Raw genomic sequence first — 20,999 nt, 5'->3', positions numbered from 1 at the left:
TCTATATAATATAATATATAATTAAAATAATTAGAATAAAAAAATGCTTGGAAAACCGTTAGCTTTGGAAAGCTGTGTGAGGTCCCAAATTCCACCTTCTTCAATACAGTATGATTGGTTGTAAGAATTCGTTCTCATCTATGATTGGTTAGAAACCTAGTGCATAAAGCCGGGACTAAAACTGTTGATATTTTAGCATGTACTAGCACAATACTTTCAATAATTATTTTTAAATTCTTGTAGTTAGACTAAACCACATTTATGTATAATCAAATACTGATTTATGGATAATAATGATGATTGTTCCAATACAAAAAAGAACTATTGCAAAACTGTTAACCTTCTGTAAGCAAACTTGTGTGAGGATAAGAAATCCCGCCTTCTATACAATTATTGGTTACAATAATTCAGTCTCGTCTCTGATTGGTTAGGAACCTCGAGCAGCAAGCCAAGATTCATCAGGTATTCATTGAGTATCATTGTGATTTTAGCCTATTGTATCATAATACTTGCTATTTTTTTTTTAATCTTAGTGTCAGTCTAAAGTACAATCATGTAAAATTAAGAGATGTATAAGATAATGATAATTTTTTCATTTATTCTTTAAAAAAAAAGAACAATTCATTAACAGTTTTGTTAGCAAGCTTGTGTGAGGATAAGAAATCCCGCCTTCTGAATTATGATTGGTTACAAGAATTCTGTCTCATATTTTATTGGTTAGAAACCTACATCAGGAAGGCGGGGTTTAAATTGTGGGTTTTTTTTAAGTGTAGTTTTAAAACTCTGGGTTTTGTGAGATCCTGTAAAAAAAGTAATTAAAAATAATTTCTTAAGGATAAATTATACTTTTTTTCAATCAGTTTTTTTTAGCCTGTGACATCAGATTTATATCAAATTCAACCTCATTTATTAATCACAATTAGGAGCTTGGCAACATGTCACATAATGTTTTATTTGTTTGCTTCGTTAACTCAATCATAGACGTGATGTACTAACAAAACGTCTTTCCTGCTTCGTTCACCCGCTTAGTTGCTCTAAACTAGTAAGCATGTACCATTTAACGGGTTTAGTTAATATGCTGATATGTTCATACATCCTTAAATAATGTGCTGCAACCTACAAAAAGGGCCACAGACACTAAGCCCCTCTGCGTCCATCACCGAGTCCTGCAAATGATGAGTAATCTGTTTTTGTGACTGAACGAAAGACGAGCTGTAGGAGGCTGATCCCACACTCATTTGTTGGATGTCCTTACAATCCTAACAAGCCTTTTTTTTATTGTTGTGTGTTTAATGTGACTCAGATAATGGAAGTCCAGATGACCATTAAAAGCAGGCTGTAAAAAAACAGTCAGCTTAACGGAGCAAAGCACTTTGCTATTAATTGTTGAGGCTACGTCAAAACGCCGTCATCAAGGCCCCTTGGAGGATAAATGGAGTGCAACAGTCATAGCTAAGCAATGTGTGCTGCTAACCAGGCTACAGTAGTTATCATTAGCTATCCCCTCTCGGCTCATGTAGGGAAGCTGAAGTGTGTATAAATAGCTTGTTTAGAAAAGGTTAGATTCGTGACAACGACAGGATGACCTAGTTATTCTTACAAAGGTGGCAAAACATCCATTACAAAGTACATTTTAATAGATAAAGAGAAAACATTGGGTCATCTCGCTAGTAATGAAAATCTGTATTTGAATTACGAGGAAGTCAAACTGGGACTTTGAAAAGTGCTGAAATTTCTGGTGAATGAAGCCACAGAAGTGAGAAGACCTTAATCATAATCACAGAATGGTGATGAGACTCATAACCACAGTAAAACATTTAAAAGTGCAAACATTTTAAAGGGGGAGTTACTGCCACATCCGCATACAGTCCTGACCTCGCTTCAAGCTGTTTTCACATATTCGGGCCATTAAAGGAGTTCCTGGGAGGCCAGCGTTTCAGATGTGACGCAGACAGTTAAATCAAGGCTCTGACGCTCTGAAAAAACTTCCTTAATGGTGTCCAAGCACTAGTAAAACGCTGGGATAAGTTTAAGTACATTAGTACGTTAAAGTAGCAGTGGATTATATAGAGAAATAAAGGGAGTTTTTTACTCTTAGACCTGTGTTCTGTTATTCTGCACAATCAAAAGTCCCTGTTAGACTTGAACGCTCTTCTTATTTATGCACGCAGAACCAGATGGGTTAAGCTTACACATTTCTAAATCGCTTACTTCCTTTACACTTTCAACAATTAAACACGGGAAAGCTGATTATATATGTACACTTCAAGACGAATATTCTGCCAATATTCTGCCATGGCAGGAAGTGTATATATAGATATATGAATATTGGCACCTTGAAGTGTATATATATCACTTCCTGCCATGGCAGGATATTGGCAGAATATTCATCTTTTTGTGTAATGGTCCATGGACTGATTAATGATGCAGTGATGCAGTCCGCTGGCTCGTTACTCCACTTTCTCTCTAATTTGTCATTTTCCCCGAAGAAAAGCTGATCATGCTAAATCAGCACTGGAATGGCACGCAGTACTGACACCAAATCAAATAATATAGATAATTAGGGATAAGACTACACTATAATTATCGTGCAGTATTATAAACTCAGGAAAAAATAGTCGGTTTGCTATTTTTCTGATTAAATAAACATCTATTTAGTGCATTAAGTCAACAATAATGCTTATGAAATACTTATGAAATACTTCTCTATGCTGGGATCTTTACTGTCATTCTCTGGGTTTTTGGATGAGAAAGCAGCACTGATTGGCTCTTCATTCCATACAGTACATAATAAAGCATCTAACCAATCACAGATGAGCCAGACTTCTTGTAAGCAATCATGTTTTTTCTCTTGTTTTTGTTTGTACACGCACAGTGAAGACCCATGGGAATGTTTTGAAATGACTAAAAGGTGAATTTTATTCATGTGTATTACAAGAAGAAGAAATTCCTAATCTTGATATTTTTAATGAACACTGTTCGCAATCTGCTTTGCTTAAATTACATCATAGTAAAATACTGTACGTCCAGATGAGAATGGTATCAGTCAGATGTTGGAGTATTTTCTGTATCATAGCATGTAAAAGTGTGAGTAAATAAGTGCACAGTATTAATGAAATAACTCCCTTTATTTTTCTATACAATCCTCTGCTACACTAATGCATCACTAGTGCTTGGATACCATGTACTGAACTGCCTGCTCAAACGCCGGCCTCCCAGGAACTCCTTTAATGGCCCAAAAATGTGGAAATGGCTTGGAGCGAGGTCAGGACTGTATGGGGATGTGACAATAACTCCCAGCAAAGTGGTGCTGGTGAATGATTGTGTGTACTATATAGTGCCCACAGGTAGATGTGTCTCTTCTGCAACAAGCTAGCTAGTTTCCTTGATGTGGAACCTTTTATTAGTGGTGGACCATTTTAGAATAAATTTATTCAGTTCAGTTATACCAGGTGTGATCAGTCTTATCCAGAAAGAGCTGGTCTGTGTGTGTGTGTGTGTGTGTATGTGTGCGCGCACGCGTGTGTGTGCATGCAGGTTTTCATTCCAACCAAGCATAAGCTACACCTGATTCCACTTGGCTGTTAATACCCCATCAGGTGTGGCTTCTGCTTGGTTGGAATGAAAATCTACATAACAGCTCTCTCTGGATAGGATTGATCAGTTCTGGTATACACCACCATCTCCGACCCGCGAGGCTTGCTCTAAATATCTTAAGGTGAAAACAAAAAAGCCGCATTATCATTCATTTTATTCACTGCGAGCTCTTGTATAACTCGCTGCTGAGTTTCTCTTGTCATATTCACAAAACAAACCACTGTTCAATATGCAAACGCTGTAATCACTCAATCAAACCTTTTGTGTTTGTTGTCTCTTATTTTTTTTCCTGGCGTGCCAGAAAACGATGTAGAAAAGAAAGATTTAAAAATGATTTTCTTGTAAATTTACCACTGAATCAAAAATGTGGTGCCACACCTTGCTTGTCAGTACGAGACAATACTACTGCATGCACTGCAATTTTAACCAGCACCTACATCGTTTTGTATTTGACATGCTGTAATTTGATATATAGTCACATCCAGACAGCAGGTGCAAGTGCACGAACTCGGTCTTCTGACCCACCTTAGGGCTCAGATAGAGTATGCACGATGCAGCAACCTTTTCATGTTGGAACTGCCTCCTTTAAATGATCAGGGTGTTTGTGCGAAGTCTGCTATTGGAACCAACGAGCTGTCCGTTCTTTTAAGATCACAGCCTCGTCCTTTAATCTCAGCACAAGCCTGCTGTTACACAGAAATATTATCTTAAGCTCCTGTAATAAACCAGACAGGCAAGTGCAGTCTTTTGCAGTACAAATAAATGAGCTGGGCAAACAAGACAGGCAGGATCCTATTAACTGATTTGTTTGCAAGAGTGAAAACACTGCCAGATTAAAAAAAAAACACCAAAAAAAACACTCTGACTGACATCCGCCATGTTTAACCAACGTAATCATCAATCAGCTTGCTCTCGTTCTCCGAGTTACAGACGCAAGCCGGGAAATTGACGTTTTCTTTCACGATTCTTTCAAACTGTCGTCTAAAAAGCGCGACGTAATTTTGCTTTTAGATCCAACAAAAAAAGACAGTCTAAATACGCACCATTAATATTGGTGAAAAAGCCTGTCATTTCGTGGTACGGATCTATAATTAACCCCGGCTTGCTGCGCAACACTGCTGTGGTGCAAACAGCTGCGGCTCGAGAGCCTACTCAAGGCACACCATGCTGCCGAATTTAGCCTTTCGCACCCCACGGCTGATTCTGGATCGGCAGTGTTACTGGGATGTGACCTGTTTTTATCCTGCAGCTGCTCGTGTAGGAGATTTTTGGGGAGGCAATGTGCAGAAGAAGAGGATGCTATGGATAATGAAGATGTCTGGAGTGTATTTATCCCGATTTAGTTGATCTACTTTTGTTTTTTCCTCAAAAGCCAATCCCGAACAAAGGACTAAAACTGATAGGCTGAAAAAAAATCTACAGCCTGGGCTAGAATGAAATCTGTCCTGGAATCGCTTCTCGCATATTTATGCTACAGTGTGTACTTTGCTGTTTGACCACTGGTGGTGCTGTTGTGCACAGGTTTCCCAAAAAAACACAAAATAATCCACTTTACACAGTTGATTGTATGATGTGCAGATACACAAATCCTTTACTTGAGTAAAAATATAGATACCCTGGGTAAAAAAGTAGTTAAGTCCACCTAAGAAAAAAGGAATAAAAGAGTCTCTCTCTTTATCTCTCTCTCTGTCTCTCTCTGCTTCCTGAGTGTTGACTTGGTCTACACTTCTGATCTCAAACACCTGCTACATGATAGAGCATTTCAGGGAGGGAAGGCAAATCAGGGAATTATACATAATAGACAGTATGTGACGATATTAACCCCTCAAATACGACATAACCATTATGTTTATGTAATGCAGAAATGAAGTAGTGAAATAGAAAGTACAAATATTCGTTATAGGATAAAGTGGAATAAAAAGGGAACTGTATCCACTAATGAAAATATTAACAAGTTACAGTAAATAAAGATACAAGAAATATGAACGTAAGTACAGTATAGTAAGAAACTAAATGTTCTTAGTTACCTTCCACCTCTGCTCATCTGGACGCCAATCATTTGTAAAAAGTGTTTATAAATTATTTTTTTTTAAAAACAGAAAAATATAGATGAGATGCCTAATGAAGTATCTTTCGTGCAAATATTATTACATGGTATCTATACGCTATAATGAAATACAAGTGTAGTTTCTGCCCAGGAATGCGAGCCTGGCCTGTTACTTGATAGATCGAGCCGACAGCGCTCTGTTGGAGATGGGGATTGATTTCAGGAAAAAAGTCCCCCAGGCCACATCCATTCATCGCGAGTTAGTGGAAGTCACGGATCAGTACTAGCATTTAAGTGCCATTTTAGATGAACACAATGAAGTCTGGAAGTCTTTCTATAGAAAGGTTTCTATCTGTTATACAAGCATTTGACAGATCGTTTATTAACAGTATCTCATGGTAATGCTTTACTTGTTTCCAAATGTCCGTAGCGGAGCATCCTCCCGAAGCAAGGCTTGTTATATGAGAAAAAGCCTCGTTAAAAAGCCCAGTCTCGTGTTCCTGTTCACAGTGAATCACCTGCCTAAGTGAAGTAACATCCGGTGCACAATATACTTATTATTTGTCTGGTGAGTAAAACAGGAAATAACAAGCTGTAAACAACTTATTTTTAGGGTAGTTTCAAAGGAGCTACTGTAGGTATCAAGTGAATATGCTTAGACATTCAGTGGAAAATTAATGAAATGGGAAAAAAACACTGAGAACGGGTCAATAATGAACAAGGCAGCAACAAACACAGATAAAACACATACATAAACCAAGGAATAAAAACCAGAAAATATTTCCTGCTCTTTGTCCTTTTCTCATTGTAGTACTGGCTGGGGATTGAACAAGCAAATGAGATTCCCCCCTAATGTGACCTCATATAAGAAAAGGCGTTTGGAGGAGGGGTTAACCGGGAAGTTAGAGATATGAAAAAAAATAAATTATTATCTAAGGGGTATTTCAGCTTGATCATTAACACACACACACACAAAAACACACTTTGGAAGAAGTTCTGAGACCATGGTTTAACTCTGTATTAAAGAAATAGTACAATACAATATGGGACCTTTAAAATGGGTGAAGAGGTGGAGCTTCCATAGAGTACATATTAGTACTGAAGAGTTCCGGAAACCAGTTAAAATATCCATCAGTATACAGTACTCCAGTGTTAAAATCAGGGCTTTCCCAAACAAAATGTATAAAACAGTCTTTTAATATGTATTTATTAGAAGTATCTGGGAATTAATAATATTGTATTGCTTTATACAGCATATTCGTGTTTGTATATTTTCTTCGATTATTTAACAGGATTATTTTTGATGCATTGCAGTTACTTAGTATTTAAGCATATGCATCTAGATTAACGGAAAAAAAGGCACATATGGTCACATTAAAAGTAGATTTTCAAATATTAATTTAGCAACTCAAAAGTGCAAAAATGAACAAATTTGTAAATTATAAAACTTTAAGTGGAAACAAAACCCAAACATTTTTTTTCTTCGACTTGTTTTATAAATAACAAAATATACACATTAAAACATTATTAAATTTAGGTCAATACATTTTTAAAATAAAGTTTTCTGTGTAAATGTCAGCTTCAGCTTTGAATTTGTTGTACAACATGTGCACCCGGTCCTTCACTGTACGGATATATCTCCCTGATACTCCTGGACACATCTCCAGTGATGTTCCTGGAATCATCTGGTGTTTCCAATCTTTCAGTATCATACGCTCCTGCAGGTATTCCAGTTCGGGTTGATTAAACCGAAGCTTGTGTCCAGGTGGCATCTTATCAACTTTGACATGGTTCTCCTCTCTTGGGCCACTGCCACCTTGAGGCTCTCTCTGCTTACCGGTGCTACTGCAGATGGCTCTCCGCCTCCTCCTCGCTCCCTCAATGCCCAGCAAGCTTATGTCTCTTAAATGCTTTCTTAGTCACATACATATAGCTTGCCTTCTGAGGTGCCACTTTCTCTGGCATTTTCCTTTTTTTTTTCCTCAAGACATTGTACCATTCTGAGCGCTGTCTGAGATCCTGATATAAGTTGGCTGCGTTTCCATATCAAGTTCTCGCTTTAACCTTGAACGACTTGCACAATACATCCGTCTGAGCAGTGTCCCTGCTTTTAAATCTGAACTACAGAAAAGGATTACTTTTCAGCACTAGCTATTTTACTTCCCTTTCCTCTGCTTTATTCTTATTAGCGTTTAAAAAAGTAAAAGCTCAGCCTTGCGTGATGTCCAAAACCAGACACGGCACTAAACAATGCACGAATGCAGTTCGGTATACTTCAGAAATAGACATGGAATAAATTGCAACCTGTTTGCGGTTAGATAATTGTGTTTGTATGTGAATCATTGTGCGGCACTTAGTACAAACTCTGGCTCAGTGCTCGGCAGCTCTACATGGGCAAAGCTGTATCGGGCATCCCATTGTCCTCCCTGTTGCAAGATACACAGGAGTCTTTGTGCGAAACAATTACCTCTCTACCAGACCGTGTCCCACACAGAGAGCTGCCAAGGCCGGTTCGATGATACGCCGTTCAATTAGCATTGACAGCCTGAGTGAGTCGAGAGCAGGATAAACATTCCTGCTTCCTAGACATCGTGTTCCTAGTAAAACTAGCGTTCATACGCTGGAAGTGATTCAAGGCGCTAGTGGTAATCATTTTCACACAGACTCTTCGAATCAAACAGCAGCCCAAGGCTGGAGACCATGAAACCCAGGTGTGGGGGTGTGAGGTATATGTACATGCTAAACCTTTACTGATTACCTGATTGTATTGTGGACCAAAGGCTACTTGAAGATCTTTACATCTGCATGAAATGTCCTCCATCGTTCCCAGATTGACCAGTATCCAGCTTCTTCTTATGTTGTGTGATAAGGTGGACCTCAAGTCATGGGTTATAACTAACTCTAATCAAGGGATTTGACCAGATCAGCAAAGTAAGGAAAAGTCTCCCGGTCTTCTGCTTCACACTCGAGGAAATTGCCTTGGCCCTAAGCACCCTTACAGCGCAGTACTGTGAATGCCTCTCTGCTTGCAAAAAAAACGCTGAGTCATCTCCAAGACCTTGAATCCAAGGCTGCAAATACGGTGCTTTAACACATCCGGTTTTTGATATAATGCTGAAATATCCTTCCAAATCCTTCATTACTTTAATGGTACCAACAAGTGTGCCAACATTTTTTGTTTGGGTCCATTTTTGCAGCTTGAAGCAATTTAAGAAGTGGAGGAAACAAAGTGGAGGAGATCATCAGGTTTAGGGGAGCTGTAGTGTACAAGGGTACAATTACAATAAATATCTAGAACTAGAATGCAGGTTTCCTGGCTGTTCCAGTCTGATGGGAATTTAAAGCCAAATGGTATGAAGGACAATTATGGAATGATGGGATCATTTGTTTTTGGACATTCCAGCTTTTGCCAGTGTAACTGAAGCTTGCAGAGGCATGGTCCTGATGAAACTCAACAGCGCAATTCCCATAATTGAGACTCAAAACAAGCTCAGAATTGTGCACAATCAGTTTCAGCTCTTCTTTCATTCATTCTTTTTGACCTTTTCTTTTTTTTCTCCTCTCCACTCGCTCTGGCGTTTTTTTGTTTGTTTGTTTCTTGATTTTCTTTTTGGTTAAAACTGGTACACCAGATTTTTAGAGGCAGTACTTCATCCTTCAATCTAATAACTATTGAGACATTAAAGGTAGCCAGAATTTTGTCATTTAGATCAAAGAAACATACAAGACAGAACTATAATATAAAGAGATCTCATGATCTCTAATTATATTTTGCTTATAAAATATATTATAATTTTATGTATGATTCATGTATCACCACACTGACACCAAAAAGTTTTTTTATTGTTGTTGTTGTTGTTTGTTTTTATATGTACAGAATGCGTGAGTTGAATAGCCAGTGGCTGGATTTGGCCGGCTTTCAACTTGACTGGCCGTGCCCGATAAGCCTTGGATATTACCAATCCTGTGCCGAGTACATGAGCTCCTGAATGGTGCTTAAATGTGAAAACGCATTTTTATGGTGTTACCTTATCGTATTAAAAAGCCACCGATCAGCCTTTTCTTTAAACACTGCAAGCAAATGAGTCTTAAAACACACACTTACACCAGTCTCAAAACACCACATGCGCTAAATAGTCCCAAAACAGGCATGTGATAAGCCCCAAATCCCGCGTCAGAAGGTGTGTGTTTCTGCTCGCAATTGCTCAAGATGCACTTCAGTCTGTGGAGATGTTTGAGAAGTTAAAACTCCACCGTCTCTTTATTATCCCATCCCCATTTTAAACTATTTCCACACTGGCATCCTGTGGACAGTAGTAGGAGTGAATTGTTCGCTAAGTTTGTTTAGAAATAATAATTATGACGGATGATAGAGATACGTGCTGCTCAGTAAAAAAATATTTTATGTTTAATTTAATTTTAAATTTTAAATGTTAAACTCTTATGCATAAAGTTATTTTGTATTGTTTAAATGCTGTGCTTGGTTTTTAAGTGGGAAAACTAATGTTATAAACAACGGGCGACATTTAATTACCGGAGTTGAATTATAAATATCCAGATTCAAGATTACATTTTTTTCGATATTATTTTGTTCCAACTTTAAGACCTTGAACTTTTAAAATTAATTTAAAAAAAAATCAAAAAAGAAAAAAGTTTGTGTCATAACTTGAAAGTTATAACTCAGCTTTATGCAACAGCTTCACAACTGTGATATCATGATCCTTAATCACAATATCAATTGAATCATTAACTAGGTATCATAATAATAACGAATCAGGTGGTCTTTGGTGATTCCCATCTCTAGTTTGTAGTATTACTAAAAAAGTCAAATCAGAAATCATACTGAACCAAAAGTGTTAGTAATAAGAGAGATGATATTATGTTGATAAATGTTATAGATTAGCATAGCATACTGTATAGGGCATTGGCTCAACAGCCAAAAGCATCGTCTTTTCTTTTGACTAATCTCTATGTGCATGACCTTGCTGTGACCTTGACCTTGTTTAGATCATTGACCAAATAAAAACAGTCTGGTTTTGGATACAATAGCTTCGTTTACATGGACGATGTTTCTCCAATTGATTGGAATCAATTCTGTCTTATTCATGATTGGTTAAATGATTTCTACCCTTGAAATGTAAACTAATCTGATTGGACAAGCAGTGTTCGAATAGTGTTCACATTTACTATAGCTGTACTAGGTATAACATTTCACTGTTTGTTTCACGCCACTCGTTTGTGTTCGCCACACTGCAAAAAAATCTTAGCATCTTGGCAAGTGAAATATTCTTGAATTTAACCAAACTATGTATCATTTTTAAAAATAGTTTACAACAATCCAAATTAAAGTTTAATAAGACTGTTTCATTGGGGGATCATTTTGCCAGTTTTTAGGGTTTTATTTCTCGAAAGAAGCAAAATTATCTGCCAATAGAACAAGAAATATGTTGCATGCAATTTTAGTTAGTGACTAGTAATAATCTTAATAATCTTATTTTATTGTTTTTTGTGAACTTATTGTAAGAAATCATAGCTAGGTTAGATTGTTCAATATTTCACTTGCTATGACGTCATTTTTTGCAGTCGGTCAAAACACACAGTATTGGTGCCGATTTAATTTTGTACATATAATATAGAAAATGTAAGTGCCAAAGAAACTACTTCTGAAGTTTATGAACATGGAAGGGATCAATCTCGCCTTCCTAAAAAATTTCAGGTTCCAAAATTTCAATTTCAAGCTTTGGAGAGATGATTTTATATGTGTTATACTGTCTCGCTCTAAAGCATAATAATTTAAAATCCAAAGTATTCATATTCATATAAAATTGGTTTAAGCTCCTAAAAGCATATAATCTGTGAAAATCATTTCTTAAATGCAAGCATTCCGTGCAAAATTTTAAGTTTTTTCGCCCAAAAATCTGTAGTGTCCGTAACCATGTCAAATTCATGTTGATTATTGAAAGATTTGCATTAGAAAAATTATGGACACTACATCTACAGTAGGTGAGACATTTTTTACCACCAATACCATGTTTTGGCAGAGTCCATGTAAATTTAATTTTTAGCAAACAAAATTTTTAAACGAATTAACCATTCAGTTTTCATTTCATTAATCAGTGGATGAATATGAAATAAAAACTTGATTTGAAATCCATCAGGTGAAGATGGAAAGGGAGAAACGACACTAATTTCACTGGGGACAAAAGCATTAACAGGGATTTACAAATCACTGTGAATTAGCTTGAGAGCTTGGCGACAGACTGTGGCTTCTTCAGAGTCAATCAAATCTGAGGATGCTCTTCTGCAGCTGAGCTAAATAATAAAACCCCACTAAATTAACAACAACACAAACATGTGATATAAATTACGAACAAGGGAGGTGTGTTAATGACTTTCAGGGACAAACCATCCAACCGCAGTTATGTTATCCCAACCTGTAAGCGAATGTATTGTGTGTGTGTGTGTGTGTGTGTGTTGTGATTTCAGGGGGTGAATAAGATTCCTGTTAGTATGAGGTGGGAATGAAGAGGCTGTTGTGTGCAGCTGTTTGGCTCTAGATCAGTCAGCGTGTGAATTATAAAGCTCTGTAATTACAGGCTCGGAAGCACAGAGGCTCACTATACAGGCAGCAACCTCTCGAGTCTATTTCTGCGGGATTCACACAAAAAAACAAACACACACACACACACACACACACACTTGGGCAAATAGTAACATTTTGCTAATGACGCATTTACTGCTGTTACATGGACACTGGGCCACGTACTGTACGCTCTCTCTCTCTCTCGCCTCTTCCTCGCCTCGAACCCGCACACCCGCAATGTTACTTCCGTCCCTTTGCGTCAAGAAGGTGACAATTAATTGAAGTCGAGCTAACATCATTCCGCTAGTGGAGCAAAACAAGACATGAAAAATGTTAGACTCTTCATTCCTCAAGGTAAGACAGAGTACATTACAATCAGTGTAACTACGAATGAATCATGACAGCAGGCATTAAATATACAGCACACCACTCGTACATTAAGAATGGGCTAAACTGTTTTTAGCCTGACTTGCAGTTTTGCGCAGCAAATCAAAACAAACCCCTGAGCATGCAAAAAAAAATATCCTACAAACGTTTTAAGTTTTTCGGTTGTCAAAACATCATGGTGATAAATAATTTAGCAACGTCCCAGACGACGGGACAACGTTCCTACTATGTTGCTTTTGAAAGTTAGAATTGTTGTCATGAAATGACATCAGAACAACATTGTTGTTCTACATGATGATGATGCGATAATGTTAAACCAGTGCTCTTAACATAATGCTACAAAAATTAAGAATTCTGTATTAATCCCAAACGGGACTCGAAGTCTGGTTACTGACTCTGGCATGAGCACCGCATGCTTACCACCGGACCACTAGGGGGCATAATTTTGATCCTAATAAATGCACATGGACATTTATTACAACTATGTTACAAAAGTCATCCAATATCCACCCTATTCCTGCTGGGGTGAAATAATAATAATAATAATAATAAAACATAGAGTTAAACAAAGCATAAAGGACTGTTTTTTTTAACATAACATTCCAAAACCTTTGGCACCTCTGTGTGGGTGGGGCTAACGTCACTCTCCAGTGGTGACTGATCAGATAAAAATAACCAAAAAAAAAAGAAAAATCCGTAAAAAACATATGACATTCCGCAGACATACAGAATGTGTAGCTCAAAAACAAGAAAATGAAATCGAAAAAAAAAAAACATATTTTATCTTTCACAAAACACAGCTCTACAACACACATCAACCAATGCATGATCTGGTTACAACAAATTTCCTAGATAAATTCGATGACCTTTAAAGAATCACAAACATAAAAAAAAAATAATAATAATATAAAAATATATATTTCTCCGTTCTCTTGGTGAATGTTAAAGGTTAAAAATGATTTAGGATTCTTATGTAACAGAATAATAAAGGTTAAAGTTTTTTTTTCTTTCTTTCTTGGGTACTCCCATAAGGTGCTCATCAAAGCTGCTAATCTGAACCACTCATTTGATTTTGGCACAGAGTTCATGTCAGATTCCCTTCCTGATGCAACCCTTCCACTCTTATCTGGGCATAAGAACCGCACTAAGGATGTCCTTTAACCCCGGCGGCTGGTTGTGGGATACTGGCTAGAAAGTCCTACTTCTGAATGCTTGGTCGGTTCCATTATGTCACCCAACAGGCTTGTGATTCAGTCAATAAAACACATTGATCTCTCTCGAGAAAGAGACACATAACCCCCCTGCTGTGTGTACCAAAATACATTTCACCCATATGGAGGATACAGAGCTATAAAGAATCCTCAGAAATGTCCAAGTCGGAATTCTCAGCTCTATATATACTCATGCTATGGGTTTGCACAGGAATTTGTAGTGTTTCTCAATTATTGTTCAATTACTCTTCATAAAATCAAATTTGCAGCTGAAATGTGTTCGCCAGTGATTTGGTGGATTTAAAGATCATAAAGTCAATATGTTACATTATATGTACAGATATACACCGATCCGCTACAACCTTACCACCACCACCACCAGGTGAACTGAATTACATCAACCAGTTAGCTGGTGACAGGGTTAATGAGCACCCAGGTCTCTGGCATGAATTTATGTCGATACTAGCTATAAAAACAAAGGTATCAGAAGACACAGTGCATCACAGCCCACTGCGTTTGGGTTTTATCAGTTCAAGCATGTTCAAGGTTGTTGATTTAACCTCAAAACATTCCCTAGATCAATAATCCATGGAATGCCCCGGACAAACAAGTCCAATCCACGGAGGCCCTAATGTCCCGATACCAAACACCACAGCAGACCCCAGAAGTCTTGGAGTCATGCCCCGAGGGGCCAGACTGACCCCGTTTGTCCAAGGGGAGCCTACACAATATTTTGTGCTTTAATATCATGAGTACATAAATATGTGTACATGTAAATATAGGCTCAGTTTGGGCTTCTTTGGCAGGATCATAAGTTGACACCAACCTTTTTTGATGAGAGAATAAAAAAATGCACTGATACCCAAAGTAACATCTACAACAGTACCATAGCCAGATGGCCCAAGTACAGTATACAGCCAGCAGGTCCATACAGCATGGGGCTGAGGGCTGGATCCTAGTCCAAAGTTAACAGAATGGAGCTGGATCAGATTTAGCCTGGGCCATCTGCTGCGGCCGTCGGTGAAGAGCCACGGGGCGCTGGGACTGAGCACGGTGCTCGTAGCTTCACCAAAGTTATTTTTAGCGTTAACCTCCCTAGGAGATGATTTTCGCTCTTCAAAGATGTTCAGGGACACGACACTTACTACGCCGTCAGCGATCTAAGCCTTTTTCAGTTCAAAAGATTTACGATGAAGCCCGATTTAAAAGCTGTGATGGTAAAATAAGGGAAAAAAATGATGCCAGAAATAATAGAGCATCTCAAATCTCCGGCATTTTCCCACAGGGATAAGCTCTCGTATCAACCCGGAGCCACATGGTCGGGTAAGAGCAGGGGCGTCCTGTTATTCATAAATGACCTAAATTCACAGCGGAGTGTAAGTAGGCCATTACTTTTGCAAACACGTGGTGGTCCTAGACGTGTTCCCATTAAAAGGGGTATTAGTCAAGATTAGTCGAGAATAGAGCTCCAGGAGGTGGAGTGGGTGAATTACAAATACATTGCACAATTAATTATTTACTCTTTGATTATTTTTCATTCTCGTCCGTGTACACAAAGCCCCGCTCCAGAATGCACTCTCCAGCGTTCTCCAATTAGATGCCTGATTGTGCTAGCATTCAACTCCCTGACAGCCTAATTATACCACTTGAAATGTTTAACATCCTTTTATACAGAACTATTCAGCTTATATTTGTTTGTTGGTTGCAAGAATGTTCAAACACCCCTGTTTTTATTTGTATTGAACTCTCATGAGGTTTTCAGATCTTGATCACTACACAATCACTAGTTAGTCGTATGGAACCATCACTTGCTCACTCCCTCACTCACTTACTCACTCATCGTCTACACCCATTTATCCTGTATACAGGGTCGCGGGGGGACCTGAAGCCTATCCCAGGAGACTTAGGGCACAAAGCAGTGTACACCCTGGGTGCCAATCCATTGCAGGACACACACACGCTTGTTTCAAGGAAACCGGAGTACCTGGAGGAAACCCACCAAATATGGGGAGAACAAGCAAACTCCATGAACAAAGACCTAAGGCGGGGTTTGAACCCGGACCCCGGTGGTGCAAGGCGAGAGTGCTAACTACTACGTCACCATGTCGCCTGTATGACTATATTAGATGGATTATGTACAGTACTGTGCAAAAGTCTTAGGCACCCTGTGTTTACTAGTATAAAATTTGTTATATACTGTATATATACATATATTGCCAGGAGTATTAATAATTTCAGGCTGGGCTGTATATATATCCATGGAATGCGTTACTTTCTGATAAAAGTGACTAGTTCGAGTACTTTTCCATTGCAGAAAATGAAAACTCCTTTGTGATTCCTCATGCATGTTGTTTTAGTGAAGACCTTTATAATTATTCTACCATCATCACTCAGCGAAGTTTGGTCCATAATCTGTAAACTACTAATACCCCTATCTCACCTGCACGGTTTCGGTCGGTGGCCGTAAGCACGGTTCATCATGATTCACCGCGAGTTTAGGCGCTGTGGTTAGGTTTCCATCGTTCCGTGCTTCGGCCCTCGTGGAAGCTCTTGGGCTCACTCGCGGTGCCTAACACGGTGCCTAACACTGCATACGAACATTCGAGTTACAAACTTTCGAAGATATGGACATGCATTCGTGCATGTTAAATCGAAGAAGTTAGATCACATGTCCGGCCCGGCGTACATCATCATGTGCGTGCAGCGTGCATCTCAGGATGTTAGAAAGCAAGCGTAAAAGCAGCGGCGATGAATCAGACATTGTTTGCTCCCTTAACATACATCATTCAATCATCGGTATGATTCTAAACGACAAGCGCAAGATCATGACACCTGTTAGTGTTACACTGTGTATAGCCGATTGTGTTAGTATCCTAGTGACTAGACAATGTTTGTTGGATGTACGAGCAAACTGGCCTTGGAACGGAGCTTGTTCGTACTGTATGTTGGGGATTTCCTTATAAAACTGCACAAATCGGATCCTCAAAGCGTCATTACACCGAATACTGACATTCTTTCATTAATGCCTGTTTACTCTGCTTTATATGTTTAGATTCTTCATGTAGAGATGTTTAAATCCCAGCCTTGATATTATAAGCCCTTTCTCTAAACAAGACCCGGCACATTCCTGTGTAAAGCAGTCTACAGCACATTCTAAGCATTTTTTTTTATGCACGTGTCGCACTTATATGTAGGCCTTTGCGTAAACAATAATTTAGTTTTATGGTTTTTTTTTTTTAGATTATACAGTATGTATTAGTACCTTAGTGTTTATTGATGCTTTAGAAGTTTGGAAGGGGTGGGGATACAAATAGAAAGCCTCTGACGGAAAGATGTCTTACCTTGTGTCTGCATTTGAGCACGACTCCATATGCTCCTGCATGGGACAGAGAGAGAGAGAGAAAGAAATAGAACGTGTCAGTTCACAGCTATCATGTGTTAAAGCATCATGGAGGGTAGGTTCTCACCAGTACCTGCAAACACACACACACACAAACAAAACATACACATACACATAGATCTAGACACACACACACATACACACACACACACACACACATACACATTGACCCTGCAATGAATGAACTGCGAGGAGACCTTTGGGCGAACAAACCTATCGATTGTTCGCTCGGTGAGAGCAGCGAGTTCATTTGCATGGGGTCACCTCTGGTGAGCAAATGTGCCATTCAGGTAAATAAAGCGAACAGCACTCTGGGGAAGCCAGTCGAAGGCAAAGACCCAGCGTGCTTTGCAGTTTTCAGCGAGCCAAAACAAAAAGCTGAGTCATATGAGTGGGCACTGGGTATACTTTATATATGGGTTAATGATCCGGATGCCATTAAAGCGGCACATACGTATAGAACTCTGATATAGGATTATCGGGCACTGCATGGAGAAGGTATAAGGTCTACGTGTGTGTGTGTGTAAATGGGGCGCAGTAGAGATTGATAGGATTGGAAGAAGAGATGTAATCAGCATTATCCGTGGCACAAATCAAAGCTCCCTGAGGACCAAACGAGCTCCTCGAGAACACAAAAGGACAGAAACAGTGAAGGGTATTATTTTGACGACACTGACGAAGGTCATGGAGCGATGGAGTAGTGAAAATGTTAGCACTGTCTCCCTGCACCTCAAGGGTCTAGGTTCGGTTTCCGCCTTGGAATTTGCATGTGCTTGGTGGGTTTCCTCCAGTTTCCTCCCACCGATCAAAAACATGCAGGTTTGCCCAATTGGCGTTCCTGAACTGCCAGTAGTGTGTAAGTGAGTGTGTATGTGTGTGTGCATGCCCTGTGATAGACTGGCAGTGCCCCGCCCTGTGCCCTTAATCTCCTGGGATAGGCTCTAGGCCCTCCTGCAACCCTGTATGCAGGATAAAGTGGTATAGACGATGAGTGAGTGAGTGAGAAGGTCATGGAGCATGATGAAACTCCACTGAGGCTGCTCAGCCAAACCAGACAGTTCACAGAACATTACTTAGTGAGTGTTCTTGGGATATCAGCATTCATGACTCATTTAGAGCACTAGTATAGTAGAAGACTTTAAATAAAAAGCAACTAAAAGCTGATTCCAACAAAGCCTGGATCGATATCTCGGCGCCTCTATTGTGCGCTACGAACGCCGCTAACAAAGCCAAGACCATATAGGACGCAGACACCTGTACCATGGTCGCTCCAATTACAGATGCAAGGCTGAAAATCCTGCTCATTATCTGGCTTGCAGCTCTGCATGGGAGATGAGGTTATAGGAGACGGCTTAGACTTTATATAACCTCAGCGTCTGGGGATATAATGGGAGTTCTTAGGAGTCCAGAAGAGCATAATTGGCCGTGCTCTCCGGGTCAGTCGCTCTGTCCCCCTGTAGATTAGAGCGACACGAGTCAATCGTGGGCGTCTGTGAACTTGTGTGTACAATAGATGGTTTTCTGAGTTTAAAAGGATCCAGAGAGGGATAAAGAAAAAAGTGCAAGAAGTGGATCTCATAAAGTGTTGATTTCTTTCGGTTAATATCATGAGTGACTCATCATAAGAACGAGGGGCGTTCAAGTCAATCCGGGACTTGTGATAACATGGCTCATGTGTTGTTGAAATGACAATAAAAGCCGACTTGACTTGATTTGGGTGGATTGTTTTTGAGAGGAATTGTTCTATGCTGTTGTTGTTATTTCTTTTCAGCATAACACTACATCACACTGTTATTAAATAAGGCTTCTTTTTTTTAAAGTAGTTATATTTGGACTAATGTACTGTAGGTGCGAGAAGAGATTGTTTTGTACAGCGTGAACAGGTGATCGCTCAAGAATCAGGAGTATGAATGGTATTTGGACAGGGACCGAAATGAATTCCAGCACCATGCCTTCACATCACGGTGAAACCTATCAACAGACAATAAATAGAGTACACTAGCCAGACTCACAAGAATAACATCTTTCTTTAACATCAGATGTGAAGATGGAACATCAATGTTGACGCCCACGACAGTCACCGTGTTGTTAGAAAAGGATAAAGGACATCATCATTCTCTTCTATAATATGGATCATACTGTACTCTATGTACTGTATATCGCAGATAAAGTGATCATAAAGGATCCAAAAAAAAAAAACTCGTCCACGTGTTATTTTAAGACGCCCGGTTCCATGCTGCTGCGTGTTCGCACCAGCAGTCAGACGCATTTTCACTTTCAGATGTAATCACGCGGCTTCATCCGGCATCGAACACGTCTCATCTCGCGCTCCCAGTTCAGCCTAAAACTCCATTAGCACTTGAACGAGAAAGGCCTAATTAAACTGATTAAAGTCATACTCTAGAGGAAGAAACAGCTGAGAAAGTGCTGCTAGGCTTCTTAACGTCACTCTTCCAGCAGGAGCATAATACAAGAAAGGACTTAACCATCCGGGGATTTAGCTAAGAGAAATAAAAGATTTAGCCTGGTGTGGAAATGGATGAATCAAACAGAGATAATGACTCACGGACCGGGTTATTTTATTCCACAATCCATTATCACAGGTTGGCCTTTTTTCTTTCTTTCTTTCTTTTTTTTTGGTGTTCAAGTCAAACGGGGACCATCTCATGAATGAAGGACGTGAAAACTGATTCATATTTGCAGAAGACGTCGAGAACAGTACAGTGATGAGACTCTTTAAATTTTTTAATGGGGGGGTGAACATTCTGCGAGTAGAATGCCTGATGCTTAAAAAAATGTAACTGTAACTCGGCTGTTACTCTCCCATACAGTCCTGACCTTGCTTTAAGCTATTTCCGCATGTTTAGGCCCTTAAAGGAGTTCCTGGGAGGCCAGTGTTTCAGACGTGAAGCAGGTAGTCTGATTGTGGCTCGGGCATGCTGATAAAACTTTTATCCAGAGCGACTTTATTCATCTCATTATACATCTGAGCAGTTGAGGGTTAAGGGCCTTGATCAAGGGCCCAACAGCGGCAACTTGGTGGTTGTGGGGTTTGAACCTGGGATCTTCCAAAACCGTAGTCCAATGCCTTAACCACTGAGCTACCCCTGGTCCCGGCCAAGCACTAGTGAAACGCCGGTATAATCACATTAGTGTGGCAGGGGATTTTGTAGAAAAATAAACAGTGTTCTTTACAATCAAAAGTCCCGGTTTGACTTGAACACCCCCTCACACTTTGTGTATCACTCCACTGAAACCCTCACTACAGTAGAACGACTTCAAATATTAAAGCTCGTCAGGTAAACCTGAAATGATGGAAATGTTCACTTTCCCGGCTATTAATTCTGAAAGCAGGGGAAAAAAATCGGAAAAATCAACATCACACAAGCCTAATCATGAGGAACTAACTGATTTCTTTCAAATAAATTAAATCTAGACAAGTCCATGTCTGTTATGCATCGGGCGACAGACCACCTTTCCAGTGTGCGTGTAATTATCTTGACCTGTCTGCTGCCACTCGATAATTCCAGCTCACCGTGATGAAAACACACACACACAAACAGACACACACACATATTGGGCATGTCCTGAGTGACTGAGAGACGCGATTAGTTTGCCTGAGCGCACCTCCGGTCTCATCGGCTCACTGTGGCGTGAAGCGTGAACTGCCGCACGTGCCAGGGTTTTCACGTCACTCTACCAGTCGGGGGGGGAAGTGACGCGGCATCCTGGGCCGATCTCTGATCCAAATGAAATGAGGAGACTGCACTAAAA

At 39.5% G+C, this 20,999-nt stretch overlaps 1 protein-coding gene across 3 annotated transcripts in view; it reads right to left on the bottom strand.

The window, feature by feature from the left end:
- Nucleotides 1-20,999, bottom strand: part of LOC128510392 (cyclin-dependent kinase-like 5) — an 83,516-nt gene that overhangs the window by 42,452 nt on the left and 20,065 nt on the right. For 2 of the 3 annotated variants that reach the window (XM_053482645.1, XM_053482647.1), the window contains exon 3: nucleotides 17,167-17,201. In XM_053482645.1, the coding sequence (XP_053338620.1) occupies nucleotides 17,167-17,201 (35 nt within the window). Of the gene's footprint in view, nucleotides 1-17,166; nucleotides 17,202-20,999 lie in introns of those variants that run through there. The other variant, XM_053482648.1, reaches the window with a different exon arrangement.

Source organism: Clarias gariepinus, chromosome 22 (assembly GCF_024256425.1).
Source record: "Clarias gariepinus isolate MV-2021 ecotype Netherlands chromosome 22, CGAR_prim_01v2, whole genome shotgun sequence".
NCBI lineage: Eukaryota > Metazoa > Chordata > Actinopteri > Siluriformes > Clariidae > Clarias > Clarias gariepinus.
The sequence above is the reverse complement of the archived record's forward strand: the minus strand, read 5'-3'. Positions and strand labels throughout refer to the sequence as shown.